The 16,195-nt window shown below is 48.2% G+C and overlaps 1 protein-coding gene across 1 annotated transcript in view; it reads left to right on the top strand.

Annotated features, from left to right (window-relative positions):
* Positions 1-5,872: 5,872 nt before the first annotated feature.
* The window catches only part of PRKCH (protein kinase C eta), a 168,775-nt gene continuing 158,452 nt past the window's right edge, over positions 5,873-16,195 (top strand). Inside the window, exon 1 of the mRNA XM_073349907.1 lies at positions 5,873-6,664. Within this exon, the coding sequence (XP_073206008.1) occupies positions 6,305-6,664 (360 nt within the window). The 5' untranslated portion in view covers positions 5,873-6,304. The remainder of the gene's footprint in view (positions 6,665-16,195) is intronic.

Genomic DNA, 16,195 nt, shown 5'->3' with positions numbered 1-16,195 from the left:
GGAGCGTTGCTCTTTTAAGACTTCTGAAAGCATGTTCCACACCTCGTCCCTCTCAGATATTGGAAGGCACATCAGATTCTTAAACTTTGGGTTAAGTGATATACCGATCTTTAGAAATCTCACATCGGTACCTTCTTTGCATTTTGTCAAATCTGCTGTGAAAGTGTTCTTAACACCAGCATGTGCTGGGTCATCATCCAAGACTGCTCTAACATGAAATATATGGCAGAATGCATGTAAAACAGAACAGGATATATATAATTTTTCCCCAAGGAGTTCAGTCACAAATTTAATTTACAATTTATTTTTTTAACGAGCATCATCAGCATGGAAGCATGTCCTTTGGAATGGTGGCTGAAGCATGAAGGGGCAAATGAATGTTTAGCATATCTGGCACCTAAATACCTTGCAACGCCGGCTACAAAAGTGCTATGCGAATGTCTGTTCTCACTTTCAGGTGACATTGTAAATAAGAAGCAAGCAGCATTATCTCCCGTAAATGTAAACAAACTTGTTTGTCTGAGCAATTGGCTGAACAAGAAGTAGGACTGAGTGGACTTGTAGGCTCTAAAGTTTTACATTGTTTTGTTTTTGACTGCAGTTATGTAATGAAAAAAATTCTACATTTGTAAGTTGCACTTTCACGATAAAGAGATTACACTACAGTACTTATATAAGATGAATTGAAAAATACTATTTCTTTTGTCATTTTTACAGTGCAAATATTTGTAATAAAAAATAATATAAAGTGACCAGTGTACACTTTGTATTTTGTGTTGTAACTGAAATCAATATATTTGAAAATGTAGAAAAGCATCCAAAAATATTTAGTAAATTTCAGTTGGTATTCTATTCTTGTTTAACAGTGGGATTAAAACTGCGATTAATTGCAATTAATTTTTTTAATCGTGATTCATTTTTTTGAGTTAATTGCCGGAGTTAACGGTGACTAATCGACAGCCCTAATAAAAAACAATGATCAGGTCTGATAGAAGCTCTTCTGGCAGATCTGTTGATTCCATGAGAGAAACAATGGGGCAACTATTAAACTACTGAACCTGTTACATCTGCTCTCTCTAGGGGAGTGAAGAGGATCCCTGTGTCTGAAAAGATCTTGAACCTGCCACTCCATCATGCCAGGTGTTGTGAGAAGTGGAGTGATGAAGCAACTGGAGGGAGTAAGAGAAGAGTGTTGGGGGCAAAGTAAGGATTATCTGATGGGGAGAGTAGGTGAGGGAGAGGAAGACAGAGGGAAGCTATGGAAGGAACAGATTGGGTGTACAGGGACAGAAAGGCAATAGTGACAGGGAAGAGAGATGGGCAGAGAAAATGAAGAGGAGGAGGAGGATGCATGGGTGGTGCGTGAAACGTTTGTTGGGGGAGACTTGCCCCAGCCCCACCCCTTCCATGCCCCCACCCCTGCCGGAGCTCAGAGCCCCCCACCGTGGCTGCTGTCCCCCGCCCCGGGCTAGAGCCCCCAGCACCAGGAGGGCAGGAGGCATGGCTCCATCCCCAGAGCGCTGAGGTGGGTGGTGCAACCAGAGCACCAGGAAGGTGGATGGCATGACCCCAGCCCCGGAGTGCCAGGCAGGCGGCGCGGCCCCAGAGTGTTGGTAGGGTAGGCGGCATGGCCACAGCCTCCAGAGCACCAGGAGGGCAGGCGGCGTGGCCGCAGCCTCCCCAGCCCCAGAGAACCTAGCTGGGGCCACAACACAGGGACAGGGGAGCTCGCAGGAGGGGACCTGGGGACAGAGAGTGGGTGGGGGCCACACCTGGCTGTTTGGGGAGGCACAGGTGTGGCCCCCACCTATGATACCCGGTGCCCATCGGAGGAGGGGGGGAAGGTGAGAAAAAGAAAACAAAAGTTAAAAAGAGTAAAGTAGGAAGGTTAGAGAGGTGGAAAGTAGAATGAGGAAATGGAAGGACAGGAAAAAAACCACAAACCCTCTTACGATTAGAAAGATTTGCTTTATTTACGTACGGTATTCCATTTGCACAATAATGTACAATGGCTGAAAGGAGGAGAGTTCAGTGGGATGGGAATAATTTTTAGATTAAATATAGCCAGAGGGCTGCAGGGGGAGAGTTTTGAGGCTGACTGGGGGCCAGACCAGGATTCCCACCAACCAAATCCAAGTTCTGGGAACTGTGGATCTGATCTCAAGATTAAATAAACTCCAAGATTCCTGAATCCATCAGAGGCTTCAGTGAGACCAAGACAGAATCAACAAGGGCCTATGTACCTTAATCTGCCATAGCCATTCTTCTGGATACTCTCATCAGATCAAGCACAGCTAAGCAGGGTCAGGCCTGCTCTGTGCTTAAATTGGGACCTTCAAGGGACCAAATTTTCTTGTATTGCAAATATTACAAAGTAACTCACTAGAAAACTCCAGCCAAACAGTAGCAGCAGAGAAGGTAGGAACCCATCCAATTCCCCACAATGAGCTATGAACTTCAGAACTTAATGAGGAGTATTTAAATACTGACTTTACTAACGACAGATTATTTTTATTTTTTAAAACAAACAAGCAATATGCCAGTCTGGGAAAAATGTCCCTGCTTGCAGCTTTTTCAAAAAGTCCTGTATTCCTCAAGATGCAAGCACCACACACCTCACCTGACCATCAATGTTAACGTCAGTGAAATGTCCCCAGAGATCCTCTAATCATTGCATAATCATGAAAGAGTACCCAGGCTGAAAGTAAGCCATTACGGGCCAGTACGGCATACTGGTACAAAGTGGCCGCCGGTTTAAAGCGCTGACATGGCAATGCTTTAAAATTGTTGTGCCTTTTGCCTCCCCCTCCCCCAGCTGGCAACGGTGGGTGGGGGATGGGGGCAAAAGGATCAGCTGCCCTGGGGCCAGCGATTTAAAAGGGCCTGGGGCTCCGGCCGCCGCTGCCACTACCAGTGGCTGGAGCCCCGAACCCTTTAAATTGCCGCTGGAGCCCTGGGCGGTGCAGGCCAGGCAGCACGCAGATGGGCTGGCTGGGGGATGCTGACCCTCCCCCCGGCCCCAGCCCTGCCCCTTCTGCCCAAGGCCCCGGACCAGTAAGTCTTCGGCGTTATTTTCACCCCTGAGAGTACCCCTTTCTGCTTATGTACTCAGGTTTCTAACCACCAGAGGAGTGAAGTTCTGGAATAGCCCTCAAAAGGGAGCGGTGGGGGCAAAAAAACTAACTGGCTTTAAGACCAAGCTTGATAAGTTTATGGAGGGGATGGTATTATGAAACTGCCTTCAATGGCACGTAGCCAATCTGTGACTGCTAGCAGCAAATATTTCCAATAGCTGGTGATGGGACACTAGATGGGGAAGGCTCTGAGCTACTACAGAGAATTCTTTCCCAGGCTGGTGGATTTTGCCCATATGCTCAGGGTCTAACTCAGTGGGTTTCAATCTATGGTCTGCAGACTGCTGGGGGTCAGCACGCTATGTCTAAAGGGTCCACAAAAGGTGACTATGAAAATAAAGTTTCAGATCCCAGAAAAGGCATCCATTTTTCTGATCAATGAAAAGTATTTGAATATCCCCCCCACCTACAGGTCAAAATCAAAGAAGTGTTGTCATTACCATAGAAGCCCACAGTTTAGCACCCTTTCTAATGCTGCGCAAAATGCCGTGCCATGCAGGTGTAACATTTATCGTTGAATTCTGTTCAGACAGTTTTCAGTCTAAGATTTCTATAGTAGGGGTGCACGGACCAAAGCAGCTCTTGTTTTGGCGTCTCTCTACTGGAGAGCTGGGGTGAGCTCAGCTCACTACTCCGGGAACGTAGCTTTCTGCACGTGAAAGTTCTCTGGCCATTGCTGTTCATCCCAGACTGGCATCGTGATCAGGTTCCAGGGGACTGGGATGCCTACCCATGCTGTCTCTAAGCGTATGTCTACACAGCAACTAGACACCTGCAGCTGGCCAGTGCCAGCCGACTCAGGCTTGTGGGGCTCTCAGGCTAAGGGGCTGTTTCACTGCAGTGTAGACTTCCAGGTTCAGGCTGGAGCCAGGTCTCTAGGACCCTGCGAGGTGGAAGGGCCCCAGAGCTCGGGCTACAGCCTAAGCCTGGAAGTTGACACTGCAATGAAACAGCCCCGCAGCCCAAATGCTCCCGAGACTGAATCGGCTGGCACAGGCCAGCTGCAGGTGTCTAGCTGCTGTGTAGACACATCCTAACAGGACCTGGTGCATGGGCAAAGACAGCTAAATGTGAACTCACTCTCGCGACATACTGATATTGTTACGTGGGCAAGTGTTTCACCATAAAACTTTAGAGTATAGACGTGGCTTAAATGCCAAAGCCCATGTTAATGGTACATGGCATAGTTAATCACAAAATGCAGGCAATGCAACTTTTAAGGCTTGAATAGCAAAAACATTTGTATATTTTCTATTCCTGTTTTTCTGGTTCAATGTGTAGCTTTAATATTACTATTTCTGTTATAAAATATGTGTGATAAAACACAAGATGTGCAAAGCTTTGCACGGGCCAATGAAATGTTGCTGCTGGAAGATTTAACTCTTGCAATTCCTGACTTTTTGCATTAATGTCAATTGTTGCATATAATTATATAATAGCAATCCTTCCCGCTGCGATCTGCGATTTAATGTTTCGTGAGATAACATGAGACAGTGTGAAACCACTTTGCAGAATAGCAACATGAGAAATAGCAGGGTTTTGTAATTTGTAAGGTTCACAGGAGTCTTCAGGATACAAAGCACGGCAGGTGCACATACTTCCATATGGAAATTAAGAAACTCTCCCAGCCATTTATCGCTAATGAGGGAATTAAACCATCTTACTTTCCACGGCACACCACAAAACCAAAGCTCAGGCTAGGGCACTTTTTGTTAGAGATCGCAGGAGAGATTTAGCAGTGAGATGGGTCAGGAATGAAAACCGTTGTCTTTATTCTAATATGCATAACCTAATCTCCATTCCAAGAAAGTGATTCACCACTGGCACAGGGCTCCCTTTCCCGCCTGTGTCCCGGCATGGGCTGTTGGGGTCTGGCTACCCTGCAATAAAACCCCAGTGGCTGGCACACCTCAGCTGACCCAAACTCGGACTGCGGGGCTCCAAAACTGCAGCTTAGACATTTGGGCTCGGGCTGGAGCCCGGGCTCTGTGACCCTCCCTCCTCACTGGGTCTCAGAGCCCGGGCTCCGGCATGAGCCCGAACCTCTACCCCGCAGTTTTACCCGCCGGAGTCTGAGTCAGCGGAGACGGGCCAGCGGCGGCTGTGCAGCTGCGGGCCGGACCTACCCCGGGCAGGCAGAGCTGACCCGCCTTTCCAGCTTGAGCACGCTCTGGCCTGTGGATCGGGAAACGCCGGGGGCGGGAGCACGTCCCTGCCCACCACCACGGCGCTGCTCCGCGGCCTGGCCCGCCCGCGCGCGGTGCCGGCTCCGCGCCCAGCGCTTGGCTGAGCGCCCACCTCCGCCCCTTCCCGAGAGGGCCGGGCCGGGCTCCCAGCCCTGGGTGACAAAGCGGGCAGCGGCGAGGCTCCCCCTCTGTCCCCCAGGCAACCAATCGCCCCGGGGCCCGTCGCCCTCCTGCCCCGGGCTGGCTGGGCGCAGGGATGCGGCTTTTCCAGCAGCTCCTGGGGGCGGGGAGCGGCCCCAGGCAGCCTCCCCGCCTCGCCTCGCCTCGCCTCGCCCCGGCCGGGCCGGTTGCAGGCTCCTCCCCGCGCTGTCACACATGCCTCAGGTGCTTCCTGCCCGCCCGCCCGCCTGGCTCGCGCGGGCAGGGCCGGCGATGCGCTCTGCCGGGGCCCGGCGCGAGCGGCGGCGGCGCCCGAGCTTCCGCGCCGGCTGAGGGGAGGCTGCGGCGGGCGGGCGGGCGCGGAACTGGCGGTGGAGGCGGCGGCGGTTTCCTGCTGCGGAGCGGCGAGGGCCGGGAGCTCCCGCTGCGGGGGACTCGGCAGCCCGGCCGGGCCCGCCTCGGCTGGGGCGGGGACGCTGCTGCTGCTGCTGCTGCTGGGGCGGCGGGCGGTTGCTTCCCCGCGGCAGGCGAACTCCGGCGGGCTCGCGGCGGACAGAGCCCCAGCCCCGTCCCCGCCCCGAGCCCGGTGATTGGCGTCCCGGCGGGCAAGGGAGGGGTGCGCCTGGATTGGGGCGGCGGAGGGGGGCTTGGGACTGGTCTCGGGCAGTATGGCTCAGAGGTGGGGGAGCGGGGGCTGCCTGCCCCACTGAGGAGGGGCTGCCGCTGCTGGACCCCCCCCCCCCGCCCCGGGAGCTGCTGCGCTCAGCATCCCCGCCGGCTCTCCATTAGTGCCCCCTCCGCCTCTCGCTGCCCAGCCGGCTTGCCATGGCCGGGGCCATGAAGTTCAACGGGTACATGAAGGTGCGGATCGGCGAGGCGGTGGGTCTGCAGCCCACCCGCTGGTCGCTGAGACACTCGCTCTTCAAGAAGGGCTACCAGCTGCTGGACCCCTACGTGGCGGTGAGCGTGGACCAGGTGCGGGTGGGGCAGACCAGCACCAAACAGAAGACCAACAAGCCCACCTACAACGAGGAGTTCTCTGCCCCCGTCACCGATGGCCGTCAGCTGGAGCTGGCCGTCTTCCATGACACCCCCATCGGCTACGATGACTTTGTGGCCAACTGCACCCTGCGCTTCCATGACCTCTTACACACCCTGGGCAGCGCTGACAGCTTCGAAGGCTGGGTGAGTAGCTATCCTTCCGTGGGGACGTGGGCTGCCCACGGAGTGTGTGCTCATATATACTGGCATGTACATTCACACACCTGTGGGCATGCACGCACTTGTACACCTTTATGTATGCACACATGTCTCTGCGCTCATACGCCTGCCTTCGGTCACACTGGTACGTGCATTCTGCATGCAAGGGCGACAAGATGCATCTGTGACGGCCACCATGTTGGACAACCTGCTGAAGATTGAACTGGGGACCTCCAGGGCTAAAAATATGAGCTCAAGAGCCCCAACAAGGGGCTGTAAAAACTCTTTGAATATGTGAGTAATGCACACTCACTAGTGGGTTACACAGGCACACCTACAAACTCTTATACATATGTGTATGCTTGCCGTTAATTGCAAACATATGCACACCAGGAAGGATACATTTCCTTACAAATCTACATATGTACATACCCATACACCTGTGGATATGCACACACACTTTGGGCGAAATTCACCCCTGAATTTAAACCAGTTACAGGGATGAACTTGGCAATGCATGATCATGCATAGATCACATACATAACAGCATAAGCCAAACATCAGTATTTGCAGGTTGTTCCCCAACTTTCCAAGTAGGTGCAATTTGCATCCTTCCCCTCAGAGCTATAGTTCATGTTTCAACTCTAATGATGGAGTAGATGATATACAGAATCATAGAAATGTGGGGCTTCAAAGGACCTGAGCTGGTTATCGAGTGCATCCCTCTGGGCTGAGGCTGGATTAAATATACCTAGATCATCCCTGACAGGTGTTTGTGTACCTTGTTCTTGTTCTTCAGTGAAGGGGATTCAGTGACAGGGATTCAAAAACCTACCTCAAACCTGATCTAGTGCTTAACTATGCTTAGAGTTAGCAAGTTTTTCCTATTGTCCAACCTAAATTTCCCTTACTGCAGGTGAAGCCGATCGCTTCTTGCCCTACCCTTAGTGAACTTCGAGAACAATTAATTACCGTCTTTGTAAGAGCCACTAACATATTGGAAGACTCTTATCAGGTCCCCCATCCGTCACACAGTCTTTTCATCTCTAAACTGAACATGCCCAATGCTTTCAGCTTTTCCTCAGAGGTCAGGATTTCTAAACCTTTTATCACTTTTGCTGCTCTTCTCTGGAATCTTTCCAATTTTTTCACATCTTTCTTAAAATGTGGTGCATAATAATTATCTCTGTGTCAGTTAAAGGCTCTCCTGCTTTCATTTCCAGAGCTAGAATATGGAAAAGGGAAGTGTATCCATCTAGCAATAGTTTACAGTTTGACAAGAAATGCTGAATGAAAATACACACCGTTCCAGGTAGACGGATTGCAGAGGAGTTTGGATATTCCCAGAAGGAATTAACAGTTAATAACTTGTTGAGACCAGACGGTTTAGTCAGTGTAGTCAAAAAACCACCAGTCAAATCACACTGATGATGCATGCGGGGGAGAGAAGTGCCACTGGAGAGAACAGCTAGATATTGAAATCTTAGCTGCCAGTGCTTTCCTTTCTCAGTTCAGCACAGTGGCTGAGAAATAGTATTATGTATCAAAGTACCAGAGAGACGATTGTGTCTATAGAAAAATACAACATTGGTGCTACACATCCTGCTTATTTATTGTCACCCCCAACAGTGTGCTAAGTGCTCTCCAGCCAAGCATGAGGTTCCTGCCCTGTAGAATGAGCGGTTGAAATACATAATGGATTGATAAAAGGATAAGGCAAGGGAGAAACCTCATGCAGTGTGACAGCATTGTGGTTCACACCCATCTTGTCAATCTTTTTGTTAATATTGGTTATTAGTTTTGTCGCCTATTTCAATAACACTTGTTTTAGGTGGAAGGGCTCAAGTCCTCCTTATACAATGTATGGGCTACACACCCATAGATATCCGTTCAAAATCTGTACGTGGTGCTGCAGCTACACCATTGTAGTGTAGATACTGGCCACAGTGATGGAAGGGATTTTAGCTGGGTTGACAGAAGTATTCTTCCATCGACCTAATGGTGTCTACACCAGGGCATAGGTCATTTTAACTAAATCTCTCATGCATGTGAATTTGCCACACTCTTGATTTTGATAGGGCTTGTCTTCACTACCCAGGTAAGTCGACCTAAATTATGCTACTCCAGCTACGTGAATAGTGTAGCTGGAGTCACCATAGCTTAGGTCAACTTACCCGGGTATCATCACTGCACTGTGTTGATGGGAGACCCTCTCCGGTTGATTTACCTTACTCTTCTCGGAGAGATGGAGTACCGGGGTCGACTGGAGAGCGCTCTGCCATCGATTTAGCGCAGGGGTGGGCAAACTTTTTGGTCTGAGGGCCACATCTGGGTATAGAAATTGTATGGCGGGCCATGAATGCTCATGAAATTGGGAGTTGGGGTGCGGGAGGTGGTGAAGGCTCTGGCTGGGGGTGTGGGCTCTGGGATGAGGCAAGAAATGAGGAGTTCAGAATGTGGGAGGGGGCTCCAGACTGGGGCAGGGAGTTGGGGTGCAGGAGGCGTGAGGGCTCCGGCTGGGGGTGTGGACTCTGGGGTGGGACTGGGGATGAGGGGTTTGGCGTGCAGAAGGGTGCTCTGGGCTGGGACCGAGGGGTTCGGAGGGCAGGAGGGGGTTCAGGACTGGGGCACGGAGGGTTGAGGGCTCTGGCTGGGGGTGCAGGCTCTGGGGTGGGGATAGGGATGAGGGGTTTGGGGTGGGCCTGAGGGGTTTGGAGGGCTGGGGCAGGGGGTTGGGGCGTGGAGGGAAAGACTCAGGGGTGCAGGCTCCAGGTGGCACTTTCCTCAAGCAGCTCCCGGAAGCAGCAGTGTGTTCCCTCTCTGGCTCCTATGTGGAGGCATGGTCAGGCTGCTCTGCGTGCTGCCCCATCCATAGGCGCTGCCCCTGCAGCTCCCATTGGCCATGGTTCCTGGCCAATGGGAGCTGTGGGGGAAGGCGCTTGGGGCAGCAGCAGCATGCAGAGCCCCCTGGCCTCCCCTATACATAGGAGCTGGAGGGAGAACGTGCCGCTACTTCCAGGAGTCGTGCAGAAAGCCCCCGACTCCGCTCCCCAGCTGGAGCGTGGAGCAGGGCAAACCCTAGCCCCGCTCCTGGAGGGAGCTTGAGGGCTGGATTAAGAGGTCCGATGGTCCGGACATGGCTCGTGGGCCATAGTTTGCCCACCCCTGATTTAGCGGCTCGTCACTAGACCCACTAAATCAACCCCTGCTGCATTGATTGTGGCAGTGTCGATCTCCGCATAGTGAAGACAAGCTCATAGCTAGGTTGACACTACTAAAACTTAGTCTGACCTTTCTGCATTGCTGAAGGCTGTGAAAAATTTCGTGCCCTGTGCAACATTGTTAGGTCAGCCTAACCTCCACTGCAGATGTGGCTAGGTCAGTGGAAGAATTCTTACATAACATATCTTCAGATATGTTTTAAAGAGGATGGCGATTAGTTGTTCTCCATATTCATTGGCAGTAGGACAAGAAATAATAGGCTATCTGCAGCAAGAGAGATTTAGCTTAGATACTAGGAAAATCTTTCTTGCTATAAGGATAGGTGTGTACTGGAATAGGTTACCAAGGGAAGTTGTAGAATCCCCATCATTGGAGGTTTTTCAGAGCAGGTTAGACAAACAGCTGTCAGGGATGGTCCAAGTTTATTATGTCCTGTCTCAAAATGGGGGGAATGGACTAGATGAACTCTTGGGATCCCTTCTACACTACCTATGATTTGTATGATTCTGTGTATGAAAGGTTCTTTATACCAGTATAGCTTATTCCCCTTCCTGTGCGAAAATAAGGTGTATTGGTATAAACACTTTTATAACCGTAGAATTGGTCCTCACCAAAAAGGGGGTTGTACCGCTTTTAACTACACCAGTATAATAAAAGCTGTACAACTTTTGTGGGTAGACAAGGCCTAAGAACTAATGCACTCTTTTTGGTCTGGTGTTCTAAAGTAATATTGTAGCCCTTGATGCATCTAACTAATCGATGGCTAGTATTTCGTGAAAGCCATAGGAAAGCATAGTGCACAGTGCAAATCTTGCAGTCTGTAATTAGAGAATTTAGAATGCTTGAGCATCCAGATGTGGAAAGAGAGGCATCTTTAGCAAGTAGTTTGTCACTACTACTGGTCCTTGTCAGTTAATGTCATATATGTGATGATTTGCTTAATCCATAGCAATTTAGGCCCCAAACTCTTACATATATGAATAACTTTATGCATGTGAGTTGTCTGGGTATCAGAACGGAATACTGTGCTTGGGGTGCATGTTGAAATTCATATTCGGAGGATCTTCTTAGAATTACCTATGTCTCATAACTCTTCAGATGAGTTGATTTGCCAAAGCCTCTCTGCTAAACAAATGTTATTACAAACTGAATATTTCTGTAATTGCATATTCATTATTAAGCAGGTGTGACATTCATCTTGCAAATTTGTAAGAGCATGTTAATAGGGAAGATTTGTAGTGAGGCTTTGCTCTCTTTCTCTTTTTTGTTTACGCCTTGCGTATGAATAAAGTGGGCATAGCTATCTCCACTATCTTGTACCTTTGAATGCTGAGTGGGTGTAAAACTCTGCCAAACTTGAATGGCAGCACCTTACACTTGCGTTACACAGGTGCATCCAGCTACAGCAGGTGCAAGGCAGTGGATAATCAAGCTCATCATTATACTCTGGATGCTGTTATGTTGTGATTTGCATTGTGATTACAACCCTGGTGCTACAAGAATTATTTTAAAGCATTTATTGAGCTTTGCAGACATTTGTTTAAGGATTTTGCTAGTAGCTCAAGTACGGTGCCTCGTTTACTTGTGCCTCTGCTGACAATCGGATGACACTGAGGCTGTGTCTACACAAGAAATCTTACGGCGGCATAGCTGTACCGATGCAGCTGCGCTGTTCTGAGATCTCTCGTGTAGCTGCTGTATGGCAACAGCGAGAGCACTCCCGTTGACATAATTAAACCACCACCAGCAAGCAGAGGAGAAGCTCTCCCGCCGACATAACGCTGTGCACACTACCACTTATGCCGGCAAAACTTATGTCGCTCAGGGATGTGTTTTTTCACACTGCAGAGCAACATAAGTTTTGCAGACATAGGTGGTAGTGTAGATATGGCCTGAGACACAATAAATCAGAGGTTTTCAAACTGTCGGGTGTGTCCCTTGGGGGGGGAGTGTAAGAATGTTTGGGGGGCCCAGCAGCGATGCCAGGCGGCTCTGGATTCAGCCCAGTGCCGTGGGACTTAGGGCGGGAGTACCACCTCTACCCTCTGACTCGCCTCTTTTTGTCTGGTTTGGGGAAGCGCAAACAAAAATTGTAATTCAAAGGAGGTGCGGGGGTTGGCTCAAAAAGTTTGAGATACACTGCCATAAATAGTGCAAAGTACTGAAGTTTTAACTGAATGGAGAAATTTTTACAATAGATCACTACCAAATATCTTAATATTCATTCCTATGGGACTTAAGTAGTAGCTGATGTAACTTTTAAGCATGGACAAATAGTAATTGTAAGAGCATGCTGGAACAGCATTGAATTGTCATAGTTACTAGGGAGTGATTTAATTGTTGTTACAAAGGTTGTCAGTCTATAGATATAGCTCCTAGAATTTTCAGCACTTTTACTCACCAGCCTTGTTAAACTACCTCAAACTTTTTGTTAGCTTTGATCTTGAAGAGTATGAAGTCAAGGGATTCACCTACTTAAACATCTCTAAAACCACTAGGGGAAAATACACAGATGGACCATTAGATTGATGGGCTTGGAACTGCTGGCATGTCTTGACAGTCTTATTTCCATCTGATCCCATGATGGATGCTTGCACAGTGGCTTGTTAGGAGTTCACTTGGTTGCCATGGGGGTGAAAACTAGCCTCGCTCTTCTTGTGTTGCCTTGCAAAAACCCTTTTAAATTTCTCTTGCAGGCTTGCAAAAATTTCTTTGGTAGGGTTATAATTTTCTTGTAGCAGATGCAGAAGTTTTTCCCTTGTTTTGAATGTGATCAGTAGAATAATTATTATTTATTGTTAAGCATTAACTGCTAACCGGTGTATAAGACCCAAAGGAGGACACTGTCCCTTCCCCAAGTCTTCCACAATCTAGGTGGGTGGGCAGACAGATGACATAGTGAACAGGGGTGCCCTAGAAGATGCTTGTTTTAAGACGCAAAGCTGTGAGCCAGTAGGAAGTTGAGGGTGCTCAGCACCTTTCTGATTCAGGCTACTGAGCATAGGTTGTTTGTTGTTGTTGGGGTGTGTGTGTGTGTGAGTGAGTGATTTTTGTAGCCTGTGACAGCATATTTCCTGACATGGATTGTCACTGTGGACTTTGCAGAAGTGGATACTAATATCTAAATTGTATCATAAAAGTTGGGTTATTGCTGATTATGTACTATATAGATTGTATTACTTTTAAACCAACCTTTGTACTTTTGGATAATTTAATTATTATACCCAGATGTACAGACACTCTTTTTTTTAACCTATGTACAGTAACTCCTCACTTAACGTCCTCCCACTTAACGTTGTTTCAAAGTTATGTCACTGCTCAATTAGGGAACATGCTCGTTTAAAGTTGTGCAATGCTCCCTTATAATGTTGTTTGGCTGCCTGCTCTGTACACTGCATGTAAGATGTTGTGGAAGAGCAATGACTTTACAAGGGAGCATTTCACAAATTCCTCTTCTCTGCCTCCTCCCCCTCCCTCACAGCGCTTCCCCCACCGCCAAACAGCTGTTTGGTGATGCTTAGGACTTTCTGGGAGGGAGGGGAAGGAGCGAGGAAGTGCCACATCTCCACTCTTCCCCCTCCCTCCCAGAAAGTCCTAAGCCTGCCAAACAATTGTTTGGCGGTGCTAAGGACTTTCTGGGGGCGGGGAAGGAGCGGGCATGCAGTGTGCTCCGGAGAGGAGGTGGAGTGGGGGTGGGAAGAGGTGGGCCTGGAGTGGAGCAGGGATAGGAAGAGATGGGCCTGGAGCATCCCCCAGCAAAGTCGGCACCTGTTCTTCTCCGGGTAAGCTGCCACTGCTGCTGTGAAGGTGCTTCCTAGTGTCATAGAATCATAGAATATCAGGGTTGGAAGGGACCCCTGAAGGTCATCTAGTCCAACCCCCTGCTCGAAGCAGGACCAATTCCCAGTTAAATCATCCCAGCCAGGGCTTTGTCAAGCCTGACCTTAAAAACCTCTAAGGAAGGAGATTCTACCACCTCCCTAGGTAATGCATTCCAGTGTTTCACCACCCTCTTAGTAAAAAAGTTTTTCCTAATATCCAATCTAAACCTCCCCCACTGCAACTTGAGACCATTACTCCTCGTTCTGTCATCTGCTACCATTGAGAACAGTCTAGAGCCATCCTCTTTGGAACCCCCTTTCAGGTAGTTGAAAGCAGCTATCAAATCCCCCCTCATTCTTCTCTTCTGCAGGATAAACAATCCCAGCTCCCTCAGCCTCTCCTCATAAGTCATGTGTTCCAGACCCCTAATCATTTTTGTTGCCCTTCACTGGACTCTCTCCAATTTATCCACATCCTTCTTGTAGTGTGGGGCCCAAAACTGGACACAGTACTCCAGATGAGGCCTCACCAATGTCGAATAGAGGGGAACGATCACGTCCCTCGATCTGCTCGCTATGCCCCTACTTATACATCCCAAAATGCCATTGGCCTTGCCTGCAGCGGGCTATGCCTGTGTGGGATAAGCAAGGGGCATTTCCCAACTACAGTACGGTACTGTACAGTATATAATGCCTTTTGTCTGCCCCCCAAAAATTTCCTTGGAACCTAACCCCCTGCATTTACATTAAATCTTATGGGAAAATTGGATTAGTTTAACATCGTTTCACTTAAAGTTGCATTTTTCGGGAACATAAGTACAACGTTAAGTGAGGAGTTACTGTATTATATAATTTTAATATTAGCTTAATAAAATTTCTAAATCTGTAAAGAGAGATTTGAACAAGAGGTTGAATGATGGACAAAATCTGACTATTGGGTTCAGAAAGAAGTTTTAAAAAGTTGATTGGGTATTTGCCTACCCATTCAAGTCAGTCTGTTGCCCATCTTTAAAGGCAGGGAGACCTGCTTCTTGCAGAGTTGGATCAAATAGCCACTCCTTCCATGTGGCAACATCTTTCATTTAAAATGAAGACTGATTAAGCTAAACAGAAAGAAAGTGTGGCTTTCCTGCTATTATATACCAGGTTACCAAATTAGATCACAGGGAATGCTGATGAAACTAATTGGAGACCCTCGTTAGAGGGTAAGAGTATAGGTCTGGGATTTATTAATCTGGTACTGGAGTCAGAACACACTCACACAATGGGACCAGTCATGTCAGTAAAGTCACTTCTGGGATGAATGTTTACAGGCCTGAGCCCCTGGTCGCTGTTTTAGAAGAGGCTGCTTGTTAAGAAAGGGAGCTGAGGTTAGGTTAACAGTAGAAAAAAGCTAACCAAGCACCTTGGAGAGATTTCTGTACAAAGCTGAGTTCTGTAGGACTCTTATAGTCTAATCTGATGGGGCCTCTGTGCATTTGCATTTATATTAAGTCTTTACCACATAGGCTTTTTTGTAAGGCTGCGTTTTAGCCAGCATGATCGGGGTTTTTGATTTTGAGTAATTTCTGCAAAACAATTTGGTTTTGACTTATTTTGCGCTACAGGCGATAACGGGCCACCAAGGAGGCGGCTTGGACTATTGAACGGTTGGAAAACCTACTAGTTTATAGTGTAATTCGATATGAAAGCATATCTCCTTACTAAGCCGAATGAAGAAAATTCAGTTGTTATCCTCCTTGCACAGTATACAAGTTCCTTCCATTTTTCATGCTTGAGTGAGTTGTTGTGCTTCGCTAATACATTCAAGAAATCCCCAGAGCTTTTGTGTAACCATGGAAAAGGACAAGCAGAAGAGATATCAAATAAAATCAGTCTCTAAGTATTCCTGTAAATGGTTCCATATCAAACACCACACTTCTCTGTCCACAAAATTTCAGACCATTTGGAAATTCATAGAATCATAGAAGGTTAGGGTTGGAAGGGACCTCAGGAGGTCATGCTCAGCAATCATAAGCCTTTAAATGAGTCTGCCTCTGGCTGGTGTGAAATCTTAGTTTTTAATATCAAGGAGACAACATCTGAAGTGGTGGGTTACCGACAATAATTTTCATGCTCCAGGCTGCAGCGTTTTTAGACTAGTCAAAAATTCAAAGATCAAGTAGAACATCCTGGCTTATTTTTAAGGCAAGGTTTACACTAGAAAAGGTTTGTGATACAGATATCCCAGCAAACTCTCCTAGTATAGATGTAGCTTATATTGACATTAAAGTGCTTTTGCTGGCATAACTGCAGCCACACTAGGGCTTTTGCCAGTATAGAAATGTTTTGAAAAAGAAAATGGTAGCTGCTGCTCTTTTATGTAGTGATAGAACCTATAAAGGCTTCAGTCAGCCCCCCATTGTGCTCGCTCATGTACCTGTGAATAAAATAAAGACATTCTGTGACCCGAAGAGTTTGCAGTCTAGGGCTA

This window comes from Lepidochelys kempii, chromosome 6 (assembly GCF_965140265.1).
Source record: "Lepidochelys kempii isolate rLepKem1 chromosome 6, rLepKem1.hap2, whole genome shotgun sequence".
Lineage (NCBI taxonomy): Eukaryota > Metazoa > Chordata > Testudines > Cheloniidae > Lepidochelys > Lepidochelys kempii.
This window is presented reverse-complemented; position numbering and strand designations above follow the sequence as displayed.